Source organism: Ovis aries, chromosome 17 (assembly GCF_016772045.2).
Source record: "Ovis aries strain OAR_USU_Benz2616 breed Rambouillet chromosome 17, ARS-UI_Ramb_v3.0, whole genome shotgun sequence".
Taxonomy (NCBI): domain Eukaryota; kingdom Metazoa; phylum Chordata; class Mammalia; order Artiodactyla; family Bovidae; genus Ovis; species Ovis aries.
In genome coordinates, this window is record NC_056070.1 from 72,304,825 (window position 1) to 72,323,579 (window position 18,755).

Sequence of the window (18,755 nt, forward strand, 5' to 3'; positions counted from 1 at the left end):
TGCGCGGCGCGCGGTGGGCGTGGGCCCCCGCGCGGGGCACGATGGGCGGCGCCGGGGGCGGGGCCTCCGCCGCCGGGGCGGAAGCAGCTCGCGCGGCGCCTCGGGCGGGCTGACGGCGCTCCTTCGGGCCTCCGGCGCGGCGGCTGCGGCTTCGTCCCCGCGGCCCAAGCGCTCGCCTCGCCGCGCGCGCACCAGACTCCTGCCGCGCGTCCCGGGCCGAGCGCCGGCGCCATGTCAGCCTACCCCCGGAGCTACAACCCTTTCGACGAGGACGCGGAGGCCGAGGACGCCCGGCCGGCGCCGTGGTCGAACAGCCGCGACCTCGCGGACGGGCCCGGCGCGCCCGCCGACCGGCAGCAGGCCCTGCGGCAGGAGGCGCTGCGCCGCGCGGAGGCCACGGCAGCCAGCACCGGCAGGTCCCTGTCGCTCCTGTGCGAGTCCGAGAGGGTCGGGGTCGCCTCCGCCGAGGTGAGTGCGCGGCCGCCGGGACGCCGGGCCGGGCCGGGGCGGGGCTCGCGCGATCGGCCGGGCCGGGCCGGGTCGCGCGCTCTCGGTTGACTGCACGGTCGGCAACAGTCTGTCGGCGACGGTAAGACGCGCCGTCTTCACGCCCGAAGGGGCGGTTTGCTCCCGGCGGTCTCCGGAGTCCAGTCCGCCGGAGTGTTGCTCTTTGGTCCTCCTTGTCGTCGAGAGGCATGTCCACGCTCTCCGGTTCAGGTAGGTAGAGGCTCTGGACAGCAGAGCCCGGGCTAGGGACGTGGAGGGTCTGCTCCCTTTACACGTTGCCTGGGCAGAAGCCGGGGCCCCGGGGCTTCAGCCCTTCCTCCTGTGCCTATGGCGTCAAGCGTCCGAGGAGATGGGCCTTTGGGTTCTTTCTGGCACTGAGCGCTCCTCCAGCTCTCCGAAAGGGGAGCAGAGGGGCCTTGTCTGCCTGGACGCTGCTGAGTGCCGGAGAGTCCCAGTCGGGTCGGGTCTCCAGGCCCTTGGTTTCCTTGCCCGTCCCAGCCAAGATGTCCTAGCCGTACGGGTGCGGTCTGTGACTCTCTGCCGCACCAGCTCACCTGTCCTCCTCCTCCGCATCCAGAGGTGGTTTCAGAGGTGTTAGGACCTTGGGTGAGAGCTGTTGTTTCTTAGCCCCCACAGTTCTCGCCCCAGCCCAGTAATGAAACACTGAGATTGGGCTTTATTGTTAAATGTTCTTAAGAATGTAGTAGTAAGAAGGTTGTTACTATGTCAGCTAAAAATAATTAGCCTTAAGCATTTGTAGCTCATGGTCTTCCTCACCACGTGTCTTGGTAATTTTCTCTTTTGGCACACTTCCCTCAGAGCCGGTCACTTGCAGTTTCTGAGGATTTTGAGGTCCATCCCAGCATTCTCCCGCTGCCACTTCCTGTCGCCATATCCTTCATTGGCCTGTCCTGCCTGTCTTTAGCCTCTCTGAAGGAGTTTACCTAGTGTCTGCTGGATTCCTGTGTTGAAATCTAAGTAGAAGGTGTTGGCTTATATCTGGGAGGATTCCTTGGGGTCTTAGGGCCCTGGTGGAGGGTCACTTGGCTAGAGGGCCCAGGCCCAAGGATGTCAGCAGGGAACTGTTTGAACAGGCGTCTGTGACGACAGAACAGGAGGAGTAGGAGGCCAGAGGGACGGGAAGAAGAACGGTGGAGCAGAGGAGGCCTTGGAGCCTGGCTTCCACGGCTAAGGTGCAGATAGGAGGAGGAGGGACGTTCCCCAGGAAGAGAGGAGGCAAGCTGCATGCTGGCCGGCCCTGCAGCCCAGGGCTCCTGGGCAGGGAAGGGCTCCCCAGGGAGCTTCCAGGAAAGGCCTGGAGGAGGAGCCTGGGACCTGGCGCAGTCAGAGGGAAGGTCAAGAGCAACACAGGGACTGTGAGGACAAGCCCCATGCTGCCCCCCAGGGTCCTTCTCTCCAACGATGGACCGAGAGAACAGCAACAGAGCGGCTCCTCAGGCCGTGAGGCCTGACCTGGCCAAGCCAGGCGCTGTCTGAGAGGTGCGGCATGACGGGGCCTGGGCAGGTGGCAGTCTCTGTCGCCGTGTCGTCACACGCTGACCCTGCCCAGGGCTGAATCAGTCCTCAGGCATCTGCTCTCGGAAGCAAGAGCAGTCGGCACCCCCACGCCACCCCGCCCCGCCCTCTCCAGGTTCTCTAAATCTCTCTCATCGCTCTTATTTTCCTGGGGGGTGGGGTGAGCTCTGTCCCAGCAGGTCGAAGCCGCCTGAGCCACTAACCTCCCGACTCAGGTGGGAACCCACCACGCACCTAGCACCGAGGCATGTCACAACAGGACTCAATGTTTAAAGGGCTGAGACTTGACTGTTTTAGGTCGGGAGGTCATAATTCAGGCCCAGTGTGGCAGCAGCGGGAAGGTCACTCAGGTCACCCCTTCCAAGGGAGAGCTGCCCTTCTCGTGAGAAACCTACAGGGGTCACCTCTCGGGGAGGCGATCGCCCCGGGTCCTGACCCCGGAGGACCGAGGCAAGGTGGGCTGGCCTGAGGAGCACGGTCCAAAACCACAGACCTGTGGGCCCCCCGACTCTCTCCCCCGCAGGCACAATTTGTTGCCTCTCTTTTCCTGAGTTTTAATTTCTGTGATGATCGAGCCAAGGCCTTCGAAGCAGAGGACACGCAGAAGGCTGCGGAGCCCCCCCACACCCGCCTCCCGGCCCAGCCTCGCCCGCCCCTCCTGTGCCCCTGTGGAGGGAGCCTGTGTGGAGATACACTTCTCCTCCTCCTCCTCTGTTTTTTGTAACGTTAACTTGAGCAGAAGTATTTCGTATGTTCTAGGCGGCACGTTGCTTAGCAGGGCGGAGGGCGTCTCCCTAGCGACGTGGGACGTGCTGCTGTTCCCACCCTGCCCCGTGCCAGTGGCTGTAGGACCTTAGTTCCCCAGCAGGGATCAAACCCAGGCCCAGCCGTGGAAGCACAGGGTCCTCACCACTGAATCCCGGGGAGTTCCCGAAGGCTCTGCGCTCTGGGCTGCGCGGTGCTCCCTCTAGTGGGCGGCCTCTGTCTCTGCAGCCAGTCCCTGGACGCTGGGCCTTTGCCTGTTCGTGTCCCACGTGGACGCAGTCTTCGTGAGCCTGTTCACCACCCTGGCCAGGGCGACTGCCTGCCCCGTTCCGGCCACTGACGTTTCGTGGGGCCCAGGCTCTCAGTTCAGGGAGTCCGTCAGCAGGCTTTGGACCAGGGCCTGAGTGGCCAGCACGGCAGCATCGGAGCTGGGCCGCCGAGGGCGTCCCAGCCCGGCCAGCACAGCTACGCACGGCCTCCTGCGCGCCCCTTCCCCGGCGGCGTCTCTTCACACCCCACAGTCACCGAAACTCCACTGGGCGTTCGACTCAGAGAGCTGGGCCCAGGAGGACACCTCTCCTGTCTGGGAACAGAGGCCGTCTCGCCCGTCTGTCCTGGGGGCTCCGTGACTTAGAGGATCCCTCATCCTCTGGCCAGACCTTCCCACTCTCCAGGCGAGGGCTACCCTAACCAGAGGCTCCCCTCCAAGGCAGCCTGGGCTGGTTCTGATGCGGCCAGAGTTCTTCGCACAGGCCTGGCCTGAAGCAGAAGCTGATGGGGAGTGGCACACAGCTGCTCAGCTAGGTGATTCCCCTTGGCTTCTGACTGTGGAGGAGGAGCTGTGTCTTGCTCAGACTCTGCTCCCACACTCAGCCAGCACACTGGCCCTGCGTATAACGGTACTTCCCAGGCAGCTGGCGGGTGCGCAGGCCACCCGGCCGGGGGAGGAGGGGTGCAGGGCAAAGGATGACCTGAGCCGTGTGGCTCTGGAGGAAGTAGCTTTCTCCTGGATTGATTACTTTGGTGATTTTCTTTTAATACGCTATTGATGGTCAAGTTGAAGAGTTGTAGGATTTGGGAGGGACTTCTCTGGCGGTCCCGTGGTTAAGACTCTTCACTTCCACTGCAGGGGGCACGGGCTTGATCCCTGGTGAGGGAGCTAAGATCCCGTGTGCAGCATGGCGCGGCTGAAGGAGAAGTCCCAGGGTCAAGCTTGCTGGCCCCCTAGCCGTGAGGAGGCCCCTGTGTGGCCAGGCTGTCGAAGCTTGCTGGCCCCTAGCCGTGAGGAGGCCCCTGTGTGGCCAGGCTGTCAAAGCTTGCTGGTCCCTAGCCGTGAGGAGGCCCCTGTGTGGCCAGGCTGTCGTCGTCCCGGCAGGTCGTAACCACACGCCAGCGCCGTGGCGGCTAGCTGCATCTGTTCCTCCCTGGAATGTCCGCTCTTGGCCACCACGGCGTCCAGGGGGACCTTGCTTTGCTGGGCAGGTGATGCACTAGGGAAGCCGAAGGGCTGTCTGCTCTCCAGAGGCCATGCTGGGGGTCCTGAAAACCACCCTCAGGTTTAACATTCCCCTAGAAGGACTCACAGAATCCTCTGAGCTGTTATCCTCGCCACTGTGGTTTGTTACAGCGGAAGGGTGCAGGTCAGCATCACGCAGGGGACAGGCTGGTGGGCAGAGTCCAGGAGAGCCAGCACAGGCTCCCCTGGTGCTCTCCCCGAGGAGCTGTGCGCGGCCAGCACTTCCCGGGGCGATACGCGTCCTCCCCGTGGCTCGGCTGCCCACCCAGCCTCTCCAGAGGTCACACCGTGTGGCTCAAGGCCCCACTGTAACCACGTTGCCTGCACAAGCTGTCAGGCTGGCCTGAGAACCCAGGGAAGCCAAGCCACTCTTCAGGGGGGCCCAGGGCACAGGGCCAGACAAGGCCTCCCTGGGGAACACGCAGTGTAGACAGCCAGGCCTGCTGAGCTAGCCACCCGCTGCCCCCCGCACCCTGCACACAGCAGGGGGCAGCAGCCTGCTGCCTTTGCCCTGGTGGTTCTCGGCCACCTGACCCCTGCTTCTGCCGGGACAGAGCCCCAAGTCTGTGTGTGTTCCCCGGTATGCTGGCTGAGGGTTTAGGGAGGGCCTGCCTCTACAGGTGGTGGGGGTTACAGGGGGTGCGACGCCAGGCCATCTCGTCCTCCCCAGGAGCTCGTGCGCCAGCGAGGGGCCTTGGAGCGCACGGAGAAGATGGTGGACAAGATGGAGCAGGACCTGAAGACCAGCCAGAAGCACATCAGCTCCATCAAGAGTGTGTTCGGGGGGCTCGTCAATTACTTCAGGTCCAAACCCGCTGAGACCCCGCCTGCGCAGAACGGCATGCTCACCCCCCAGCCCAGTGGCAGGTGAGCAGGTGCCCGGCCAGCCGGTGAGCAGCAGCAGCAGGGGGTTTGGTGTGGGTGGACGGGCGTTCAGACCACCTCTCGTGGCTTAAAGGGCCCTGGGGACCCCGAAAGTCACTCATGGGAGCCGTTTGTCCTGAGACACCTTGAAGCAAGTGCCCCGCGCTACTCCTGAGAGCACGGACGCAGCCGCCGTCCAGTCTGCCTGCTGTGCGTGAACTGGGTCCCTGGAAACTCCTGCTCCCGGCGGTTTGAAAGAGAACGCTCGCTCTAACCCGTGCCGAAGTGACTTGCTTCCAGAATTGTTGCTCTAAAAAGCCTTCACGTCATGTTTTCCCATGCCTGACCCAAGCTGCCCGTTATCACCTTAAAGTCACAGATTATCTGCTTCAGGTGTTGGCCAGAGACGTGATAAAATCGCGTGTGCAGGGTGGGCAGGCGTGTAAATGTCAGGTGCTAAAACGTAAAAGACCGCGTCTCTGCTGGAACGAGCGCTGCTGCCCCTGCGCCAGATGGCCAGCTCTTCCATCATCGCGCAGCTTCGCCGCGGCACAGAAAACCGACACCCTGCCCCTGCAGCAAAGCATTCAGGCTGCTCCGCTTCCCCCGCGCTTCCATAGTTCCCGTCAGGACATCCAGGCTGCCTGGCGGCTCAGTGGCAAGTAGTCTGCCTGGGAGTGCAGGTGATGCCAGAGACGCGGGTTCAGTCCCTGCGTCTGGAAGATCCCCTGGAGGAGGAAATGGCAGTCCCCTCCCGCATCCTTGCCTGGAGAACCCCATGGACAGAGGAGCCTGGCGGGCTGCAGTCCATGGGGTCGCAAAGGGTCGGACACGACCAAGCGACCAGACACCAGCAGTCAGGCCGCTCGTTGGCGGCTTGGTCAGAGGAGGCATTTGCCGTTCTCCCACGGGCACTGCTGGGAAGACTGCCTGCACCATCCCAAGTGGTTCTCCCTTCCTCTGAAAGTTTTCTTTTTCTCTCATCCACAGGTTGAAGGAGGCCATCAGCTCCAGTAAAGAGCAGGAGGCACGGTACCAGGCCAGCCACCCAAACCTCAGGAAGCTCCGGGACTCAGGTTTTCGGGGACGTCTTGGGCTGGGGTGGGGCCGCAGGGCCAAGCGGTTCTCTCGGGGAGCTGGGAGTGGGCATTACTGCGGGGTTCGGCCCCTCCCCCCATGGAGGGAGGGATAAGGAAGTGGGAGCCTGTCCCGAGTAGCTCCCAGCTTTTCTGGCAGGGAAGTGCCTTTGCTGAGTAGGCTGTGACCCCCAGGATGCCCTCAGCCTAATCTACAAGCCCCTGGAATATTCCGGGCCACGTGGCAAAAGGGACAGTGTGGTTGCCCAGTGGCTGGCCTCGTTGTGGGCGGAGTTGTCCCAGTGACATCACAGAGGCTCTCTGCTCGTGGGAGGGGGGCAGAGGAGAGAGTGGTGGCCCTCAGGACTGGCTCCCCAGGGCTGGATGGGGCCAGGAGTTGCCTCCCCTCGAGAGCCTGCAGGAGCCCCGCCCCACCGACACCTGGGTCTGCGCCCAGGGGCCCCGGCTTTGACATCCACCATCCAGAACCGAGGGTGGCTTGTGGGAGTTTGTCAGGGCGGCTAACGCAACCCATGAGGCCCAGCCACTGGACAAGGAGTACAGGAGGGAAGGTGAATGACGGGCCCAGAAACGTCCCTTGTCTCGAGAGGAACTGGCTTCCTGGGGGCTTCTATGCACCCCAGAGAGCCAGGCACGTCAGACATAACCAACCTGCAGGGTCTGGCAGAGAAGGGACCAGAGGGCGTCTAGGAGGTGAGAGCCTTGGAGGAAGGGGTGAATGCTGTGCCCCTGAGCAAAGAGAGACCCCGAGTCTAGCGAGAGCTGGTCCCAGGAGACGGGGCTTGAGGGCCCGGGCTTCTCTGCGTGCACTCGGAAACAGGCTTGGAGGAGGCCTTCTGGGGCAGGCGCGTGTTGTCCGTGGGTCTTCTGTAGCCTGTGCGGGTTTGCACGGCGACCGCTCCATTGCACATCACTACCTGCACGAAGCTCTTTGCTGAGCTCGAGGGCCAGGGTCTGGCCAGACCACCCTTACCTGGGGGTCTGTGATCTCGGAAGGGCTGCCCCCAAGGAAGCATCGTCTTCCCCCACCTTCCCCATCCCCACCCGTCTCTCTCAGTGGCCTCGGACCTGAACGCCTTGGGCCTTCCACCGATTGTCCAGGCTAAAGATGAGTTTCATGAGGCGACTCTTCAGGGGCTGTCCATTAACCGTCCTCCCGTGCCTCTCTGTCAACCCAGACTCCGTCCCTGGAGGGGCCGGTTCAGCTGTGAGCTCCGAGGCCTACCCGCAGAACCCGCACCTTCGCGCCTGTCACCAGAGGATCGACAGCAACCTCGGTGAGCCCAGAGCGCCGCTGCCTCCACGCCCGCCCGCACCGGGCCCCGGGGCCTGCCCCCCACCCACCCCACGCCTGCACGGCTCCCAGCCCTTCACCCCCACTAGGCTCTGCCCGCCTGCTTCTGTCCCCACCTCTCATCTGGGCGGTGACAGCGGCAGGGGCGGGGTCTGCCAGCCCCCCTCCGCCTGGCCCTGAGCCAGCCTCCTTCGGTCGCCCCGTTGTCTTTAGCTCAGTGACAAGCCTCCCGGAGCACCGCGCTTCTGCTGCCCTCGCTCTTAGCTGGTGGAAGAGCAGAGAGCCGCTCTGGGCGTGCCCCCCACTCCCTGTGTGTGTGCAAACTCGTACTCCCGTAGGCACACAGGTACACACACCCGCACACATATCTGCAGGCACACGTGTGCACACACACACACACACACACAGCCACAAAACCCGAAGGAGGAGCTTTGCCTTCACCCGGACAGTCAGTCGGGCCGGAACTCCGCTCCGCGGCTGGCACAGCTGAGTCGGGGAACCCCAGGCCCTCGCCGGCCCCTCCCTGCTCACAGCCAGTGCTCTCTGCCACGATGCTGACGAAGCCTTTGTGTACTCAAGGCCGACTGTGACCTTACGGACACCTTTCCCCTTAAAGGCAAATTGAGATTGGTTTTCACCGCTTCTTATGACAGAAAGCATCTATTACAGAGAGGAGTGGAGCCTGGGGTACATCTCAGGTGTGGAGCCCGGGGTATGTCTCAGGAATGGAGCCTGGGGTACATCTCAGGTGTGGAGCCCGGGGTATGTGTCAGGAGTGGAGCCCGGGGTACGTGTCAGGAGTGGAGCCCGGGGTACCTCTCGGGTGGAGCCCGGGGTACGTCTCAGGGGTGGAGCCTGGGGTACATCTCAGGTGTGGAGCCCGGGGTACGTGTCAGGAGTGGAGCCCAGGGTACGTGTCAGGGGTGGAGCCCGGGGTACGTCTCCGGAGTGGAGCCCGGGGTGTGTGTCAGGAGTGGAGCCCGGGGTACGTGTCAGGAGTGGAGCCCGGGGTACGTCTCAGGGGTGGAGCCCGGGGTACGTCTCCGGAGTGGAGCCCGGGGTGTGTGTCAGGAGTGGAGCCCGGGGTATGTCTCAGGGGTGGAGCCTGGGGTATGTCTCAGGGGTGGAGCCTGGGGTACGTCTCAGGGGTGGAGCCTGGGGTATGTCTCAGGTTTGCTTCCAGGCGGCAGACCTCCCGTCTGCAACTCAGCATCTGTGCTTGACGCAGCGTCAGGTTAAAGGCAGCTGGAAGCTGTGTGGCCCTGTGTGAATTTCTAGAAGAAACACCGTGTCCATGTACGGACAGTGGGCTCCCGGTGGGCTCGGGAGGGGGTGCTTTTCCATCGGCCAGTTACTGCTGCTTGACTCACCGCTGTGTGTCCTGGAACCAGAACTGTTGCCCTGGCACCTGGCCATCTCCCAGGAGGACGGGCCAGTGACCACAGGGGGCATCTGGGGTGCAGGTCCCGACGCCCTGACTGGGCTCAGGACACGCATACCCTCCTGTCCTGCAGATGAGCTGTCCGTGGGCCTGGGCCGGCTGAAGGACATCGCACTGGGGATACAGACAGAGATTGACGAGCAGGACGACATCCTCGACCGCCTCACGACCAAGGTGGACAAGCTAGACGCCAGCATCACCAGCACCGAGAGGAAGGTGCGGCAGCTGTGAGGCGGAGGCCGACTCCTGCCCACCTCGGCGGAGAGATCTCAAAGGCCTTCTTTTAAACTCCGAGAACCTTCACTTACTACTTCAAAATGTGGTTTAACATGTGTTTCCAGATGTTGTAACAGAGTGGGTCTCACGAGATTTTGTTTAGAGGACGCGGGCCCCCCTCCCCTCAGGACCCTGACCGGACAGCTGTAGGCCGGGCGGGTCAGGCCGGCCAGCGTCTCCATGTGCCGTGTGGCCCCCAGGCCGCCCACAGCAGAGCGCCAAGGGCCGCGAAACCCCAGTTTGCAGCGCTCCCCCGCCATGAGCCCATCGTGATCCTCTGAGCCCCAGGAGAGGCCAGCAGCAGGTTCGGAGTGGAGGGGGTGGGCGTCCTCGCTGTTGCGTGGACAGACGCCACCTCCTCCCCTCCCGGCCCCTGAACTCAGCAGGCATTTGATTTCAGGAGGAGAAGGGGCTTCAGACCTGTCCTGCTCACTGTGATGCCTGGAAACACTCTGGGAGCAGGCGAGCCTGGGCTCAGGAACAGGTGCGACCCTGGCCCCAGGCTGCATGGCCGGCCAGGCCCCGGAGCGCACATGGGCACGCCTCACGGAGGTGCTCTGCCGAGCTCTCTGCCCTCGGGTCACCCGGACCGGGCCCGCACGCAGCAGCGCTCACTCGGTTCCGGGGGTCCCCGGCCCGTCCAGGGTGCCCACCCTCTCCCCGCGCTGCCGGCCACACGCCTTGACTCATCTCTTGGCTGTCTGCCCCCCAGTTTTAGGACTGGAATCTGCCCGTGGCAGACCATGCCTGGAAGCATTTGGCTTTTTAAAAGCCCAGAGGTTATTCTAACAACCCTAGCGTGTTCTCGCTTCTCATTTTATTAAAGAAGAATCATTTAAAAGCACTAATTAAAATTGATTTCTGAACTTAAATGACTTTCTGTTGGTGCCTACAACAAAATAATTGAAGGCAGAAGGTCTCTTTAAACACAGGTTGTTGAACATGCTTTGAAGACAGTGAAAGGGACTAATTCTGATGAGACAGTACAGGTCAGAAGCTTTAAAATCACCGTGCTGTTCACTGTGAGACCTGGCCTGACACAGCGACCTCACCGCTCAGGCTCAGTTGCAGGCAAACAAAGCCCCTTAAAGCACAGGACAGACCTGGAGGTCTGCAGTGAGGCCTCAGCACTGATGGCAGCAGTTCCGACACAAAACTCCCACCCCTGACGCCCGACCTTCCGGAAAACACTGACCACTTCTGCAGGGACCACGTCTGCGGGCAGACACAGCTTTATACCACACTGCAGCCGCCTCGTGAGGCTGACCCGGGTCAGTGTATCCCTGGGAACGTCCAGGGCGCGGTGGAAGGTGACCCGATCCACGTCTGCCCTCCAGACGTCGTGCTCATTCTGGTAACTGGAAAAGGAAAAATGGTGAACGTCCGCTCAGCCTGCGCTGAACCCGTTCAGGGCTCGTATCGTGGCCGCAGCACCCGGTGGCAGCCCTGGGTTTTCCTCCCTGACGCCTTCCCCCGCCGGGATTGGGGCAACTTCCCGCTCATCGCTCTCAGGTGTGGGCCCTTGGAGGTGAGTCAGTGCACCGTGACCCAGGCTTCTGCGATGGGTCAGTAAACACGCAAAGGCCACTGCCAAACACTCTTAGCCTGCCTCGCATCACGGGGTTCGTGACTGCACTGACTCAAGGCAGTGTAGCACCTGACTTTGTGAGGCTGCTCTCCCCCCAGCCCTGGCCTCTTACCCCAAGCTGTGGAGGGAAGGTTGGCCTCACTCTTCTGGAAATGTCCGCCCCCCCCCCCCACACACACACACACAGAGGGTCCATGTGTTTGGTTCTGTTCTTGTTCGAGTTGTTTATTCTAAGGCCTGAGCCTCGTGCTGGGCGGGCAGCTACTCCCACACCCACTGAGGGCTAGCCGGCAGAGCCGCTCACACTCCTGGAGGGCAAAGGAGGACCTGAGGGGCCTCCGGACGCACGTGTCAGGAGACCCAGGGCTGCTGGGCTGGGGCCGTGGCCTTGCCATGAGGGGTCCGAAAGACAGACCTGGATTTCCACAGTCCACTTGGAAACACACCGTGCCTTCCAAAGAGCAGCTTTCCTGACTCAAGGCTGGCTCCACGTCACACGCGCTCCAGACTTAGAGGCAAGAGTCCCTCCCAGGGCGGCATTCTGATCCTGGGTGGGCTGTAGTGGCCTCTGGGCGTCTTTTCTGCGTCCTGTGGCCCAGGAGACCCGCACTTAGCGTGGACAGCAAGAGGGGAAGCCTGCCTTCATCTCGCCTTCTCTGAGCTCTCTTTGTGGATAACGTGATTCCAAGCGGACACTACACCAGTTCAGTATAAATCTTACAGTTTGCCTCCGTGAGCCTTCGCAGAATTGTTGACGTTACCGGTGTTACGCGTTTCCCGCTCTGATGAGTGAAATGTCTCGAGCACAAATGACGAGCGCGCCGTTCAAAGCGCACCCGAGCGGGACTCCTGCTCGGAGTCAGTGGCAGAGCAGCTCCCGTGCTTCATGCCTTCAACGCAACGAACGACCATAGTCCTTGAAATAAAATGTGATTTTTTAGTCAGACTCTGCTTCCCATGGTGGGGACTGGGTGAGGGGGTTGATTTCCTGGTGGTCCAGTGGTTAAGGATCTGCCTTCCGGCGCAGGGGACGCAGGCTCCATCCCTGTCGGGGAGCTGAGAGCCATACCGTGTGGCCAAACACAAGGGGAAAAAGAGAAGTGGCTGAGAGTGCAAACCTTAAACAGTTCTCATCAGAAGAAAAAAACGGAGGGTGGAGAGGGATAAATTGAGAGAAGGGATTAAAACAAGAAAAAGAATTGACGGACTTCCCTGGTGCTCCAGTAGCTAAGACTCTGCTCCCGATGGAGGGGTCCTGGGATCAAATGGTCCCTGGTCAGAGGGGCGGATCCCACAAGCCGCAAACAGAGATGCCACCTGCTGCAGCTAAGACCGGGTGCGGCCGAGCAAGCTGGAAACTCGAAACTGGGTGAAGCGCTGGGTGCTGGCCAGGTTTGCCGTGGGCGCTGTCTTACAGTGCGTGCATATGTCTAAGCGTTGTGCTGTGCGCCTGAAACGGAAAGGTTCTGCCTCAACTATGCCTTGGTTTGGAAGCATCAGTTCTTCAGCATGCAGGCTTCTTCATGGTCCAACCTTTGAACTGTGGTCTTGGACGAGACTTGAGAGTCCCTTGGACAGCAGGGAGATTGAATCCATCAATCCTGAAGGAAACCAACCCTGAGTATTCATCGGAAGCCGAATGAATGAATGAATTCATCGGAAGCCGAATGAATGATGCCGAAGCTGAAGCTCCAGTACTCTGGCCATCTGGGGTGAAGAGCCAACTCATTGGAAAAGCCCCCGATGCCGGGCAAGATGGAAGGCAGGAGAAGGGGGCAGCAGAGGGTGAGCTGGTTGGAAGGCATCGCCGACTCAATGGACATGAATCTGAGCGGACTGGAAGACAGTGAAGGAAGGGGATTCCTGGCGTCCTGCAGTCCGTGGAGCCGCGCAGGAGGAAGTGACTGAGCAACTGGACCTCGGTGCGACTCGGGCAGGGGGAGTAAAATTCTCCCACCACTGAAAGCCCGTCCTCTCCCTGCCGGAAGGAAGGCTACTGGAGAGGCCTGGTTAAAATTAGAAGCTTCTCTTTCAGAAGCTCTGTTCTCTAGGCTGAGCACTGCCAGGCAGGGCTGTGTGTTTTCACCGTTGACCCCATGACGGGTGGCTGCGGCCATGTAGCCATCAGCCATAGGCTGAGGTCAAAAGCTGAAGGCATCTCAACCAAGAAAATCAAAGACGCAAACCCAGTGTCTGGACACCCGGACACCAGGCCTTAGTTGCGGCACGTGGGGTCTAGTTCTCAGACCAGGGATCGAACCTGGGCCCTCTGCATCAGGAGCAGGAATCTTAGCCAGTGGCCCACCAGGGAAGTCCCATCCTGGCTCCTGAGCTGCCTGACCACAGACCTCCTGTCACAGGGAATGACAGGTACCCTTCCTGCTTCGACTATTTTGAATCGGGGTTTCTAATCCTCACAGCAGAAAGCTGGCCGAGGAAAGATGGTTATACTGGGAGTCTGTGGTGAGTAAACCCTCCTGAGATCACTGAGTCACTCTAGGGCTGCAGGAATGGGCGGGTCCGATTGCCTGATAGCGGGAGGGCTGGACCCCAAGCTGAATCATAGCAGTTAATAGACTTTGCTCTAAGAGTGGAGAGGATCCTGGGTGATTCCTGAGTTTAAACAAAAACAATCTTCCACCTTCCCCGGTGGCTCACTGGTAAAGAATCCTCCTGCCAATGCAGGCGGAGAAGGCGGTGGCACCCCACGCCAGTGCTCTCGCCTGGAAAATCCCATGGACGGAGGAGCCTGGCGGGCTGCAGTCCATGGGGTCGCAGAGTCGGACACGACTGAGCGACTTCACTTTCACTTTTCACTTTCATGCACTGGAGAAGGAAATGGCAACCCACTCCAGTGTTCTTGCCTGGAGAATCCCGGGGATGGGGGAGCCTGGGGGGCTGCCGTCTATGGGGTCGCACAGAGTCGGACACGACTGACGCGGCTCAGCAGCAGCAGCAGCAGCCAGTGCAGGAGACATGGGTTTGACCCCTGACCTGAGAAGGTCCCACAAATCATGGAGCAGCTGAGCCCCGTGCACCACAGATACTGGGTCGGTGCCCTGGAGGCCCTGAGCCAAAACTACTGAAGCCCGTGGGCCCTATAGCGACCACCACCAAGCCATTTCCTGGCTTCTCAACAAGAGAAGCCACCTCAACGAGAAGGCCGAGCACTGCGGCTAGAGAGAAAGCCTGCACAGCCACGAAGACCCAGTACAGCCAAAAGTACGTTACATTTTGTTAAAGTCTTCATTTTCAGAAGCACGATGTCCATGTGTGTGCTAAGTCACTTCACTCATGTCCAACTCTTTGCGACCCCGCCTCGGGGAACTGCCATCACGACGTGGAGGAACCTGAAATGCGTACAGAGGGTCCTGAGGAGGAAGTGCTGGTGCTTTCCGACTGGCTTTTGAGGTTTTCATTTTGTGTGAGGAAAGGGGAACTTGGGATTGCAATTTTCTGCCTATCGCTGACATTAAAGTGATGTTCCCTGAGGCCTCCCTGGTGGTCCAGTGAGTACCACTCTGCCCCTGCCCTGCCGAGGGCCTGGGTTCAGTCCCTGGTCAGGGAACTGAGAGCCCTATAAGTTGTGTAGCTCGGCCGGTAAAACAGAATGAGATGACAGTGCGCAAAGCATTCTGACGAGCACTGACGCTGAGAGCCTAGAGGGATGTTAAGCGGGTTTGTGCCCTCCTGTGCTGTCGCAGTTAGAGGCAGCAAGATCTCATTCCCACACAGACCTGCACCAGATATATTTTCTGAGCTGTAACTACAGTTCCAGCAGAATCTTTCAGACCTTGATGCCAAGCGCAATGGAAACTTCCATATTTCAAAATCTATTTAATTGGGCAATTCAGGAGTTCCCACCCGAACTTCAATTGAAGATGATTAATCTGCAACGTATTCATAACAAAAGGCAAACGTCCAGAGAAGAATCTCGGAGAATTCTTGCACATACCATCCCACAATCTGGCTTCCCTGGGGCCTCCACACGGTAAAGAGCCTGCCTGCAGCGCAGGAGACCCAGGTTCAATCCCTGGGTCAGGAAGATCCCCCGGAGAAGGGAATGGTTTCTCACTCCAGTGTCCTTGCCTGGAGAATCCCGTGGCCGGAGGAGCCTGATGGGCTGCAGTCCACGGGGTTGCACGGAGCTGGACAGGACTGAGCAACTAACTCTTGCGCTTTCATCCCACAGTGAACATGCTCCATTAAAACTGTGCAGGGTGGGCCGCACCGTCTGGGTGCGAGACATCGTCAGGGGTGACACAGAGCCTAATTACGCCCAGCTCAGCACTGGCAGGTCAACATTTCAGCATCAGGGGACACTGATGCTGAAGCCCAATGAAGTGAAATATTATCCCAGATGAATCCCATTATTCTCACTCGCATGCTCGGGTGATGAAACAGTTAACACTCAACCACTATGATGTTCTGAACTTCCTTTTAAAAGATTGCAGAAAATTTTTCTCATCAGGTGAGAGAATGTTCCAGATTGATAAAAACGGGTGCAGATCCCCTGAGGTGTTAAGATGCTCCCATTTTCCAGGAGTTTCTCCTGGAGCCAGGGAGGAAGATCAAGAGGCTGGAGCAAGATTACATAACACTCCTCGATTTTCTTCTTTGTCCTGCAAAGCCTTAAATATTTCCTGTCTGGATCTTTAGAGGAAAATCTGGGGACGCCCGGTCTAAAGGGCTGCACAGCACTGGCCGAGAAGGGATGGGAGAGGGAATCAGCGTGCCTCTAGGGGATTTCGCTGAAGGCACTCCAGGATGCTCTGAAATCAGGAGAAACAAGACAAGCTGCCTTTCAGCTCAAGTGACACAAAAGTGGACTTTTAAAAAAACTAATTTATTTACCTACGTGGCTGTCTCGAGTCTAAGTGGGCAGCACACGGGGTCTGCAGTCTGGTGTGCGAACCCTTAGTTGCGGTCCACGGAATCTTAGTTCCCTGACCAGGGATCACTCCTGGGCCCCCTGCACTGGGAACAAAGAGTCTCAGCCACTGGACCGCCAGGGAAGTCCGAGAAAATGGATATTTTATACAAGAGGCGGCAGAGCCATTAGAACTAGGTTAGAGAATGCCAGGCGGAGCCATGACCAGACTTTAAGACACTGGAATTAAGTCGGCCAGTGTTTTCTAGAGGGGTCGGTAGAACTTCCTAACACAGCAGCCAAGCCTCGTGCAGAGATGTCCCCCTGGGAAAGAAGAGATGAGCAGGTTGATATTTTAAATAGTGCGTCATGGGAAATTATAATCGGGATTGGACATTATTTTATTAGTATCGAAGTAGCAAACTAATGGTGGGGGAGAAGATAACCAATAAGCTCCTCTTTTGTGTTAGGGAGAAAAATTTGGAAATAGACATGAAGCATGGGGGAGCAGTGACGGAGAACTGCAGGGTGAGAGGGCGAGGCGGGTCTCCAAGGATGTGTCTAACCCAGGCAGTGGTCAACCAGGGCTCGTGGAGACCACGCCTGAGAACCCCCGACCCAATCAGGTCAGCGCGGTGAGCGCGCTTGCTGCGTCTCCCCGTAACACAGGCAGGCCTCTTCTACCTTACTGTCTTTGCCAGCAAAGAATCTAGGGCAGGAAGAAGGGACAGACACTGTCCTCCCGGGTCCTCAGTAAGGCAGCAACCTGGGAAGACCGTCCGGCCTTAACCATCGCTTGCAGGGTTGGACCAGACAGGGGAGAATCAGAAGTCAGTGGGGCGGGGTGGGGGCTCCCCTGGTGACTCACTGGGTAAAGAATCTGCCTATCAGTGAAGGAGACGTGGGTTCGGTCCCTGATCTGGTAAGATCCCACAAGCCACGGAGCAGCTGGGCAGCAGCGGCACAACCACCGCGCCCTGCGCTCTGGAGCCCTTCCCTGCAGCAGGAGGCACCGCAACGAGAAGCCCGCTCGCCGCAAGTGCAGAAAAACCGTGCAGCCATGAAGACCCCGCACAGAAAAGGGAAACAAACACATAATTAAAAAGATTCCTCGGTGAGGGGACTTCACTGCCGGCCCAGTGGCTGAGACCCTGTCTTCCAAGGCAGGGGCTGCGGGTCTGATTCTCGGTTGGGGAACTAAGACCCTGCATGCCACGTGGCGAGGCCACAAAAGAGAGCTGGCGTTGAATCCTCAGTACAGAGGCAGCCTCAGGGACAGGAACCCTGGCAAGTTGCTGGAAAAGCCTTGTCAATTGAGTCTAAACTAACTATCTTAGAAGAGAGTAAGTACAATGCTACCTGGAAACCTCGGGAAGAGCAAGCTAGAGCAGAATCACAAATCTTTTTTACGTTATGGCCCCTTTTTAAAGCTTCTTGTCGTTTGTCCCCTTCATTTCCATTTCATTACCTCTTAGTGGCTAGGCTGTTTTTTTGGGGGAAAAAGTTTTTAAGCTTGTTTCAGCTGTGCTAAGGAAAAATAAGAAATTACTTAATTATTTTTATTGTGAAAAAATCCAAACATACACAAAAGTAGAATAATGTAATTAATAGCTCCCCCCGCCACACACACACACACACACACACACACACATTAGCAAAGCAAGCAAAATGGACTAACTTATAGGCAATAATTGTGTAACACTGAAATGAGTCCTGGACTTCAAAAGACCTCCCTGAGTGCCTCTTGCAAAGCATACAACCTATGATAACTTCTCTGAGATATAATTGTGTATCTTTGAGATGCTCACTAAACATTTTTTTTGTATTTAATTTTGTATCTATATGTAAACTTATGGTGATGATAATCAGTTTATGATGTAAGCAAGTCAAGCCATTAAGCTGTACACCTTAAACTTGTACAGTGCTGTATGTCAACTATCTCTCTATAAAACTGAAAGAAAAATTAATATTAGAAGATGAAAAAAATATGACAAGGAATGATACAGTCAACTGGTAAGTCAGGTTAGGATTGGAACTCAAGCCTTCCTCTTCAAATTCTGAGCTATTCAAATTGTGCCCGAAAGTAACACGACGCGAAAGTATTTGGAGGGAAGCTGAAAACCTGCTTTGCTGAGTCACAAAAGGCCCTAGGCCGTGACGATTCCCCTTGAGTTTACCCGGAAGGAACGTCAGCCATCACGCTGCGACAGTGGTCCCCAGCATCCTGGGCGCCAGGGACCCTTCCGTGGAAGACAGTTTTTCCTCGGGGCGGGGGATGGTTCAAGCGCATTCCTTTCACGCTGCACTTTCTTTCTGTTATTCTTACATCGGCTCCACCTCCCGTCATCAGGCACTGGGTCGCAGAAGCTGGGGACGCCTGCCCTACCTACAGTGCAGGACAGGCTCAGCCCAGCAACGAGATCGGCTCCCCAGGAGTCTAGAGCCGGGCTCCGATGCCCCTCTGGACAGGCGCCTCCACCGGCCGGCGGGGGCGGGGGCGGGGGGTCCCCGACAGTCATTCATTCCGCCCAGGTCTGAGATCAGCGTAGGGCGGGGCGAAGAAGCGCCAGGCCCAGGGCTGAACAAGGCGCACCAAACCCCGCTCCCGTGAAACGGACGGTCCGGCGCGGACGGGGGTGCGGCCAGGGGCCGGGGCTTCTGCGGCGGGGGTCCTGGGGGGGCCAAGGCGGCAAGGGCTCCGAGAGGACGCGGGAGCTTCGCCAGCCACCGCCTGAGCACCCGCGGCGGTCGGCCCCGCCACCCCCTAACCTGGCCGGCCCGGCTGCGCACGGCCCGGGGCCGCGCCCGGGGGCCGGGCCTGGCCCGCGCCGCCCGCTTTGTTCCCGGAGCGGGCTCCAGAAGCGCCGCCTCCCCGCAGCGCCCCCCGGCGGGCCCGGGAGGGAGCGCGGCGCCGCGCGCGGGCGGCGCACGCCCGCCCTCGCGATTGGCCGCGCGGCGTGACGTCACGGGGCGGCGCCGGCGGCCGCCGGGAGCGGGCGCG

The 18,755-nt window shown here is 59.3% G+C and overlaps 1 protein-coding gene and 1 long non-coding RNA gene across 12 annotated transcripts; one reads left to right on the forward strand and one right to left on the reverse strand.

Annotated features, from left to right (window-relative positions):
- The first annotated feature begins 68 nt into the window (after positions 1–68).
- Positions 69–10,168, forward strand: SNAP29 (synaptosome associated protein 29). Of its 10 annotated transcripts, XM_042234197.1 has the most exons (8): positions 996–3,612; positions 3,938–4,290; positions 4,995–5,191; positions 6,179–6,264; positions 7,464–7,562; positions 8,249–8,366; positions 8,808–8,875; positions 9,094–10,168. In XM_042234197.1, exons 3-8 carry the CDS (start codon positions 5,037–5,039, stop codon positions 9,249–9,251), a joined length of 684 nt encoding a protein of 227 aa, XP_042090131.1. In that variant the 5' UTR covers positions 996–3,612; positions 3,938–4,290; positions 4,995–5,036; the 3' UTR covers positions 9,252–10,168. The 10 variants fall into 10 exon arrangements, with proteins under 10 accessions (XP_042090126.1, XP_060256855.1, XP_042090127.1 ...); XM_042234192.2 differs by lacking the exons at positions 996–3,612; positions 3,938–4,290 and adding an exon at positions 69–468; XM_042234198.2 differs by lacking the exons at positions 996–3,612; positions 3,938–4,290 and adding an exon at positions 432–717.
- A 915-nt stretch (positions 10,169–11,083) lies between these two features.
- On the reverse strand, positions 11,084–18,649 carry LOC121816891 (uncharacterized). Of its 2 annotated transcripts, none has more exons than XR_009596960.1 (2): positions 14,116–18,649; positions 11,084–12,485 (listed from the first exon to the last, which is right to left on the reverse strand). It is a non-coding gene; the product is annotated as an uncharacterized LOC121816891 (long non-coding RNA). The 2 variants fall into 2 exon arrangements; XR_009596961.1 differs by having other exon boundaries at positions 11,084–12,720.
- Positions 18,650–18,755: the final 106 nt, after the last annotated feature.

Coding starts and splice junctions, on each gene's coding strand:
- SNAP29 (XM_042234192.2), top strand. CDS start 232: ATGTCAGCCTACCCCCGGAGCTACAACCCTTTCGACGAGGACGCGGAG. Junction 7,563..8,248: donor GAGGATCGACAGCAACCTCG/GTGAGCCCAGAG, acceptor CATCTATTACAG/AGAGGAGTGGAGCCTGGGGT. Junction 8,876..9,093: donor AGAAGAAACACCGTGTCCAT/GTACGGACAGTG, acceptor CCTGTCCTGCAG/ATGAGCTGTCCGTGGGCCTG.